The 8878-nt window shown below is 43.6% G+C and overlaps 2 protein-coding genes across 3 annotated transcripts; one reads left to right on the top strand and one right to left on the bottom strand.

Moving 5' to 3' along the window:
* Positions 1–25: 25 nt before the first annotated feature.
* On the top strand, positions 26–4212 carry LOC147128998 (7-methylguanosine phosphate-specific 5'-nucleotidase-like). The gene is made up of 10 exons (XM_086016315.1): positions 26–416; positions 512–586; positions 1046–1147; positions 1308–1377; positions 1485–1531; positions 1743–1828; positions 1897–1995; positions 2080–2242; positions 2835–3035; positions 3268–4212. Exons 1-10 carry the CDS (start codon positions 357–359, stop codon positions 3394–3396), a joined length of 1032 nt encoding a protein of 343 aa, XP_085872441.1. The 5' UTR covers positions 26–356; the 3' UTR covers positions 3397–4212.
* On the bottom strand, positions 3612–8802 carry LOC147128997 (peptidyl-prolyl cis-trans isomerase FKBP10-like). 2 transcript variants are annotated; one of them, XM_086016313.1, is made up of 10 exons: positions 8448–8802; positions 8138–8283; positions 7845–8034; positions 7534–7679; positions 6371–6563; positions 6083–6228; positions 5712–5901; positions 5240–5382; positions 4979–5142; positions 3612–4624 (listed from the first exon to the last, which is right to left on the bottom strand). In XM_086016313.1, the coding sequence occupies exons 1-10, from the start codon at positions 8639–8641 to the stop codon at positions 4439–4441; spliced, it is 1698 nt and encodes a 565-aa protein (XP_085872439.1). In that variant the 5' UTR covers positions 8642–8802; the 3' UTR covers positions 3612–4438. The 2 variants fall into 2 exon arrangements, with proteins under 2 accessions (XP_085872439.1, XP_085872440.1); XM_086016314.1 differs by having other exon boundaries at positions 6371–6560.
* Positions 8803–8878: the final 76 nt, after the last annotated feature.

Here is an 8878-nt window from a genome sequence, read left to right as displayed (position 1 = left end):
TATACATACTGCTCAATTAATACCAATAATTAATATAAATGACGGTTGTTTATTTCAAATCAATATAAGATTATTCAATACTTTTGTCATTCATTAGAATCTATTTTATATATTTTATTCGGAAACGCAATTTCATCAGGTATGTCGGAGGTTAAAAAAGTGACTTTTAAGACCACGTGATGCTGGAACAAATGTGTTCCGGAACCATTGATGTTATGTACACCAGGCGGCATACATAGAGTGTTACACTCGGTAAACAAACACAATTCTCGAAAAATTGACACTTTTTTCTTTTAAATGACACGTCTAAATGCATAAATTTTGTTTTGTTTTGTTTTTTAAACAATGTCAACGCGATGTTCCGAATAAAAAGTAATAAACACGCCGCCGACAGCGCTCTGTTGCTTTTAAAACTGGTAAGTAGTACCGTCTGTGTTTGTGCTAATCTGTCACTGAAATGTATATTTAGACACTTGACAGTTATGTAATTCAATACTATATTGCCTTGCAGGTGTATAAAATTCCTTGGCTATGCACACCATTGCGAACTATAGTGGATATATGGCCACAGCTCACAAAAAATGAGGTGAGGATTTCATTGAAAGAGTTTAACGTAGCCATTATGTCGTGTGGAGTTTTGAGCGGAAACGTTTTTTAAAATTTGTTAGTTTATTATACTGTTTGTTTTAATATGCTTTTTTTTTTATGTCTTGTCATCTTGCTTTTTATCTTGATGCACATGGGGTTTATGCTTGCCAGATGATATGTGCAATACAAATGAAATTGACATTGAAATTAATGTAAAAAGAAAAGAGAATGTGAATTTATTTGCCCATTGTGAAATTGTATATCGTCCATCATGACCTCATCACAAATCTAGGGTTGACTTCATAATAGATAGCATGAAAGAGTTAAGTTTTTCAAGGTAATGTGACCTCCCCCCAAAAATTGTAACTCGCCTTGATGTTCTATGCTGATATATATATATTTTTTTTTTAATAATTACATATTCTGTCAAATTGAAACAATGTTTTCTATGCTTCAGGTGATGTCAGAGCTGAGTAGGAGCTCGGTGCTGATGAGGCAGCGCGACCGAGTGGAGGAAACTCTGGATGCCATGCGACAAGCAGGCGCCTCCGGCCTGCACGTAAGTCAAGTAGGCCTGTAGGATAACCCCATATCAGTAGAGTTGAAGGTCAACTGGAGGTTATCACAGTGAGAGGTTTGATACACCTGGCATCTGAGTGTTTGGCTTACAAAAAAACCTAATAAGTTGCTAAAACAAAAAAAACTTGTTGTTGCTTCAGGTTATTTCTGACTTTGACATGACACTGACCAGATTCGCCCACAACGGCCAAAGAGTTCCTACAACTCACAGTAAGGCGTACTTGCGTAACTATTGTGTTGTAATACAATGCTTTATGACTGTAATGACTATCGCTTTGTTTTGTGTTGTTTTGTTTTGGTTTTGTTTACGCCTGCAGACATTCTGGACAACAGGTTATTGGTTGATGAGGAGTGTGGCAAAAAGGTACAACAGTAGTTGCAAGTGTAGTTGTAGATTGTATTTTTGTGCGTGAGTTTAGTATCAGATTATTTTTTAATTAATCCTATTTTATCATGGATGTTTTTTGTTGAATTACAATTGTATTTAATTTGTGACTAAGTCAAAAAAATAATAACCTTTAAAAAAATATGTTTTCAATACAAATACAAACCCCGATGCTATCATTTTCTTCCAGATGAGGGAGCTGTTGAACACTTACTATCCCGTCGAGATTGACGCTAGCCGGACAGTTGAAGAGAAGCTGCCCTTCATGGTGGAGTGGTAAGAAATAGAAGACAATTAAAACATTCCTAATAATTATCATTGTGTCTTTGTTTGCGTTTGTGCAGGTGGACGAAAGTTCACCACCTGCTGGTGGAGCAGAAAATCAGGAGGGACCTTCTAGCTCCGGCTGTCAGGCAGACCACGTCCGTCACCTCCATGCTCAGGTTGAAAGCCAGTGAACACTGCCGCTTTTTGAATTGCCCGCGATAATGTCACGTGTCGTGTGACTCGCGCACGCGTGTCTCCAGGGATGGCTACAAGGTGTTTTTTGACCATCTGGCCCGTCGCCACGTCCCTCTTCTCATCTTCTCCGGCGGCGTCGGAGACGTGCTGGAGGAAGTGATCCGACAGCACGGCGTCTTCCATCCCAACATTCACGTCATCGCCAACTACATGGACTTTGACCACGCTGTGAGTTGTCACGTACCGCCGTGATTGCGCAACAGTTCTTTTATTTATTTATTTTTATCACAAAAATGATTTACTTTGAAAACTTTGTTTCTGTGAGGCGTCTTGGAATTTGTGTGTGGTCATGTGACAGTGTCCAAGGTGTTAGTCTATTTGCCAAACCCAAAACATAGATGGTGCAATAATAGATTAATAAAAGTGACAAGCTAGCTATTCTAAAAGGTACAATTCATTTTAAAAAATCACTTAAGTAAATGTAACACAGTAAATGTGGCCGAAATGATTAATCGAATCACACCCAAACATTTTACATGCTGACGGGCTAACAGTAAGCCAGTTAGCAGCTAGCCGCTTATCTGCACTCAGAACAGCCAACTCTACACTCTCATTCCCTGACACCCACGTCACTCACCAGACCAGGCCCCTCCTTTTAGAGCCCCACACACTCGAAATCACCAATATTATCACCTGGAACGTCAGGATGGCGGCCCCAAGTGGCCAAACTCAACAAAATAGTACAATGCATATGTAAAAAAAAAAAAAAAAAAAAAATTATGATGGCTTAAGGATGAGCACAATTTAAAACCTCCTCCAGGGAGTCCTGCGGGCCTTCAAAGGTGACCTGATCCACACGTTCAACAAGCGCGAGGGCGCTCTGTCGCACGTCGCCCGCTTCCCCGAACTCCAGGCCCGACGCAGCGTGCTGCTGCTGGGGGACTCCCTGGGCGACCTCAACATGGCGGCCGGCGTGCCCGAGCCCCGCCGACTCCTCACCGTGGGCTTCCTCAACGACCAGGTGCGAACACAACCAAGGGTCCGAAGGGTGTGGGGGGGGAGGGGGTTGCTGATTTTCAAAATGAATAAATGGGCCAGGTCGATAAGGTAAAAAAAAAAAAAAGAATAATAAAATTATTAAATTACCGTTACATTAAAAATGTGTTTTCAGTCGAAGTTTTATTTACCATCAATACATGAATGCATCTGTGGGCCACCCCTCCCTAGCATCTGATGTGTATTTTTCTTTCAAGGTGGACGCAAGGAGGGAGTCGTACGTCAACTCTTTTGACATCGTGGTGCTGGCGCAGGACGACACGATGGCCGTCCCCAACGCCATCCTCAGGTTTGTGATGTCATCAGGAGACGCCAGCCGAGACTGACGCGCTTCATTCAAAGGTTTCCTCAAACCACATTTACACTTTTTTTTTTTATGGCGTTCCTGTGTTACCACGGTGACAGGGATTCTATTTATTTATTTATTTTTAAACAAATATTCAAATACTATGTGTAGTTGAATCTGTTTGGGAATAAGGCTGCGGTATAATCAAATGTGGAAAAATGGTAGCATTGTGAGTACTTTCTGGATGCAATGTAGTTCACATTTGATTACGTTTATTAATGATTGCATGAAGTTGAATCGAATCAATTTGATCTATTCTGTACCGAGTGACAATCCAATCGGAATGGAAAATTCAATCAAATGTGAAATTGATTCAGAAATAGTCAGTAATTCAAATCAAATCAATTGAATTGGTATTGATTGACAATGGAATGGATTTTATTTGCTTTTGAATGGAAGAGAATCAAATGGAATTGTCATCATGCGACATGTCGCAGTAGAAAAATATCAGAACAATCATCAAGTCAGAACCCTCAAACGTCACATTGCCACTATATAGTGTCGGTGTACCTAATGAAGAGGTCGATGCTACAGTACACTCCGCCTGTGAATTTAACAGTTGCCATTTTATTTATTGCAAACTTGGATTTCATTTGCATTTATCAGAAAAAAAACTGAGCATTAAATGGTCTTGGAATCTCATGTTCATATCAAGATATGCATCACCAAATAAAAAAAAAAATAATAGAAAAGCTTTGTACATGAAGACAAAAGTGTTTTTCTTAGTGCAACCTTATTGTAATGCTACATTGAGATGAACACTTTTTCTTTTCTTTTTTTTTTTTTTAATGTAAAATACCAATCAATACATTTCATCTGTTCTAATTTGACATTTGAAGTGTGGCTGAAAAAAGACATTTCAAATGACGTGACTTTCAGGGTGCTCGTTTTCTTCCAAAACAATAACAACACAGAAGACAACAAACAAAAAAACAAACACAAGTCTATCGTGCGTGTCCTTAAAGTGTTGACGTTTGTCCCTGAGACAACAACAGGAAAAGGCGGCGGCGGCGTGACCCCCGTCACAGCTCGTCGTGCGCCCGCTCTTTGTCCTCGTCCACCTTCAGCTTCAGCTCCTCGGCCGTGATGCTTCCGTCCTTGTTGCGGTCCTGATTGGCAAACATGTCGGAAATCACCTGATCGGCGGCCACCCCGGGCCTAAGGCGACCTTTGCCCTCCGACACCTGCAGCTTGATGAAGTCGGCGAACTGCGGAAACACCCGCGTGAGACTGAGATGTTCACACTTCCATTGTCAAATAGACGAAAATAGAAACGAGTCGACGTGAAAATTCAGACAGCGGCCATTTTTACATAATAGCGGCTGTGTGCACAAGTGCCTCTGGGTTTAAGTATTCATTCATTTTTTTCTTTCTTTTTTTTTTTTTTTCTTTTTTCTCTGACCGACATGGCTCAACTATTTTCTGGATTTGGTCCTGTGACGTACACAGCACTGCGATGTCATTTTCAGTCGACGACGAGTGGCCGGTGAAATGTCAAAATGGCCGCCGTTATCCACCTGTGTTGCATAGTAATCGAAAAGTAGTAACGAAAGTGTCGTCACCTCTTCCTCGGGCACGACTGCGTCCTTGTTGACGTCCATGACCTGGAACAAATCTTCGGGCGTGTCCTGCAGCCACACGAACAGGTAACCCGGCGGCACGCCCTTCTGCACGCGCACCATCTCGATGTCGAACACCAGCACGGCGCTGCTCGGCACGCCCGGGGCTGAAACGGACGAAAAGTCACCTTTCTACTACTGCGACTACTTCTCGACACGAGACCAAAGAAGAGGAGAAAATAGTGGTCAAATAGAAGCGCTCACCTCCTTTTTCTCCGTGACCCCAGTGAGGCGGAACGGTGACCAGCCGCCTCTCGCCCTCGCACATGCCCCGCAAGGCCTGGTCCAACCCGTCGATCACCTTGTCCGAGCCCAGCACCGCATCCTGGAGGTTCTCGTAATCGTGCCTGTCACAAATTGAAATCATTGGTGCGTGTCAAAAAAAAAAAAAAAAAAATAGATAGACAAATTAAATCGTAATTGCAATCAATACGAAGGCTGGGTGTGGATGGTAGTTGACTAAAAAAACTCCTGCGTTGTCCTACAAGAAATACACAATTTAAAAAAAAAAATGGAATCAAAACTCAAATGAAGCATTTTTAAACAACAAACCAATAAAACATAGCAAACCCACTCTGAAAACATCTTAAAACATTCCAAACAAAATGAAGTAGCTCTAATGAAAATTCCAGAAATGTTCGAAGGCCGCAAAGGGCAAAATGTGGCGTGGACTCACGAGGAGAAGAGGCGCGTGCCGTCCACCAGGGTGCAGTTGTAATGATAGTGGACCAGGTCGTCCTCCTCGGTGGTGTGGTTGCACGCGTCGGGTCGGTGGACCACCTGCACGTCCACTTGGTCGCTCGGGTTGTGGAAGTCGATGACGTGGATGTCAAAGACCAGCACGGCGGACGGCGGGATCACGTCGCCTGGGGAAATGGTGGTTTTTAGTTTAAAAAAAATAAATAAATAAAATCATGGTTTTATGAAATTAGCTAGCGGAAATTAAACGTTTGCTGCCCCATCATCCGCCGGTTACAATTTCCGAGCCATGCTGTCGGACTAAATTGAGAGCCCTCTTGGTCCAAGCCGATATCCGATTGGAAGTACCTGCTCCGCCTTGCCCGTACGCCAGGTGTGGCGGGATGACGACCCTCCTCCACTCGCCCATGCAGACGCCCAGCAGGGCCTGATCCATGCCCGCGATCACGTAACCCATCCCGATGTACGTGTTGTACGTGCTGTTCCTCTGGTAGCTGTCCACGAGGCGCACGGAGGAAATCAACATAACGGTCATTCCCAAGTGAGTATGTTGAATATATTTGGGATTTTCCTTGTTAAATATGCCTTGGCTCCATAAAGACGGGGGGGGGGGGGGCAAAAAAATGGTAAGCTGACCTGGTGTCGAAGGTGACGCCATTGAGGAAGGTTCCGTTGTAGTGGTAGCGGACGTAATCGCCCGCCACGCTCTTGCGATTGCACGACTCGGGCACCACCTGCTCCTCCACGGTAATGTTGTCTTTGGGGTTGTGGATGTCCACTAGCAGGACGTCAAACACCAAAGTAGCGTGGGGGGGAACCTCCACTCCTGCTTCGATCAGATTTGAATTCACTCATGCGCATCTACTTGCTAAAATGTGGACCGAAATTGCAGTCACTTTTAATCACGTTGAGCTTTTTCAAGCTTTTTTTTCTTCTTTTTTTTTTTTTTTTTTAAACAACAAAATGCTTAAAGAGGGAGTCAATGCAAACATTTTTTTTTTCAAGAATATGTTCTATGCAAGCCCATTAGTTGAAACAGGGCATTCTGATAAATATTGCGTTTGTGGAATAGGTGTTAATCCACTCGTTTTTAGCCATCGCAGGGGGCGGCCATTTTGTCTTCTGTCAATTGAAAATGACATCACAACTGCTCACAACGGCCAATCACGGCTCAGATTCCGAAAACAGGTCAGCCGTGATTGGTCGTTGTGAGCAGTTGTGATGTCATTTTCAGTCAGAGATGGCTAAAAATGAGTGCATTTTGCTGCTTAACTTATATTCCACAATCGCAAAATTAATCAGAATGCCGTGTTTCAATTAGTGGGCCTGCTGGGAACATATTTTTGAAAAAAATATGTTTGTTTGTTTTTTTGGGGGGGGGGGTCTCCTTAGGTATTTGTTCGTTTTGTGTATGTAAAGTATTGCAATGTTTGTAATTTATATTTAATGGGGAAATCTGCATAAGTACAATATATATAGATACATATGTATAACTTGATATACACTTTTTTACTTTATATATTTGTATTATTTTATTGTTTTTTGTGTATGTTTTGTATTGTTTTTTGTGAGTTGGGTGACATGGTCAACTTAATAGCAGTTGATTTCAATTGATTGTCGATTGTAATTGAGTGTCACTGTTTATGTTATTGAAAAAGTTGATCGATAAATAGGGTAAAAAAAAAAAGGAAAGAAAAAAATATGTTTGGGTTGACTTCTGTTTCAACTTTCCTCGCTCCCTTCTCATGCAATGGACTATTCCATCTTCTAACTGCACACTGATCATCATCAGCATCTACCTGATCCTTTTTCTCCGTAGCCTTTGAAAGGCGGGATGACGATATTCCGGATCTCGCCCACGCACATGCCCAGCAGGCCCTCATCCATGCCCTTGACCAGCCAGCCTTCGCCCACCAAGGAGTCGCGCGTCTGCTTCCGCACGTAGCTGCGTGGGGCTCATACAAGCCAAAAAGTCAAACACAGAACAGACAACACCCCTGCGTGACAGAGTACAGACAGCAAACACAAGAACGTCAATGGGACCGGAACGGGAAGCACATTCCCAAATGGTGGCGTATGCGTGAAAACACGGCATGGCGCCCGACTTCACCTGGAGTCGAAGGTGGAGCCGTCCAGCAGGGTGCCGTTGTAGTGGTAACGCACAAAATCGCTGCGCATCACCGAGCGTTTGCAGTCTTTGGGGGTGCTGATGGTTTTGGTGACCACCAGGTCGGCTTTGTTCCACAAATCCAGCAGAAGAATCTCGAAGACCAGCGTGGTGTCCGGGGGGATGACGTCACCTGCAGTCAGGAAGTCAAGGATTTTGCGACGCACCTGCATGTACTTTTTTTTTTTTTTTTTAATAAATAATAGTTCATATTTTACTATCGCAATCGATCCTACCTGCTCCGCTGCTTCCGTAGGCCAGGTGCGGCGGTACGGTGATGGTGCGTCGCTCGTTGACGCATATGCCCAGCAGCCCTTTCTCGATACCGGCGATCAGGCGACCCTCCCCGAGGAGGCCCACCTTGGCCGCCCCTCGCTGGTGGCTACAAGGGGGTGGAAGAAAAAAAAAAAAAACATCATACGTGTCAAGTCCCAGCAGAAAATTGCAGCAACGACGCCATCTACCGCACAAGGTTGTAACTTGAGGACCAACTAATTTTAAGTAAAACTACTCTTGGGATAGAAAGAATAATGCGGATGCGCTTACCTGGAATCGAAAGTTTTCCCGTCCAGAAAAGTGGCGTTGTAGTGATATCGAATCTGATCTCCGTCTTGGGCTTGCCGCGTACAAGTTGGGGGGATGAAATGTCTGTCCACGACTACATCGCCAAGCGGGCTGGGGTTGCACTCCACGAAACACACGAACAGGACGAACACGGGGACGATGCAACAGGCAAACATTGTCCTTATAAAAAGAACTTTTGGAAATAATAGCAAAAATAGCAATAACTGGGCTGTTAATTTAAAATAGAGGCCTCGGTGCACAGATGTGTGAGCTGCGAACGTGGACACACTCCAGTAGGCTCCGAAGCAAGCAGCGATTCCAAGGAAGGAATGTCGGACTTTTTTGGGAGTGGGCAAAAGCGTCTTAAGTCAAGGTAGCGAGCTGGAGAAAACACCGCGCTTCCGTAAAACAAC

The sequence above is a fragment of the Filicampus tigris genome, chromosome 19 (assembly GCF_054856515.1).
Source record: "Filicampus tigris isolate MCC_2025a chromosome 19, RoL_Ftig_1.0, whole genome shotgun sequence".
NCBI classification, from domain to species: domain Eukaryota; kingdom Metazoa; phylum Chordata; class Actinopteri; order Syngnathiformes; family Syngnathidae; genus Filicampus; species Filicampus tigris.
Note: the sequence above shows the minus strand (reverse complement) of the source record. Positions and strands in the feature narration are given on the sequence as shown.

Excerpts from the sequence above, each read along its gene's own strand:
- LOC147128998 (XM_086016315.1), top strand. The coding sequence starts at position 357 with ATGTTCCGAATAAAAAGTAATAAACACGCCGCCGACAGCGCTCTGTTG. Across the intron at positions 2,243-2,834 it reads ACATGGACTTTGACCACGCT|GGAGTCCTGCGGGCCTTCAA; the intron begins GTGAGTTGTCAC and ends AACCTCCTCCAG. Across the intron at positions 3,036-3,267 it reads TGGGCTTCCTCAACGACCAG|GTGGACGCAAGGAGGGAGTC; the intron begins GTGCGAACACAA and ends TTTTCTTTCAAG.
- LOC147128997 (XM_086016313.1), bottom strand. The coding sequence starts at position 8,641 with ATGTTTGCCTGTTGCATCGTCCCCGTGTTCGTCCTGTTCGTGTGTTTC. Across the intron at positions 7,680-7,844 it reads GGCTCCACCTTCGACTCCAG|CTACGTGCGGAAGCAGACGC; the intron begins GTGAAGTCGGGC and ends AGCCCCACGCAG. Across the intron at positions 5,902-6,082 it reads GTACGGGCAAGGCGGAGCAG|GCGACGTGATCCCGCCGTCC; the intron begins GTACTTCCAATC and ends CCATTTCCCCAG.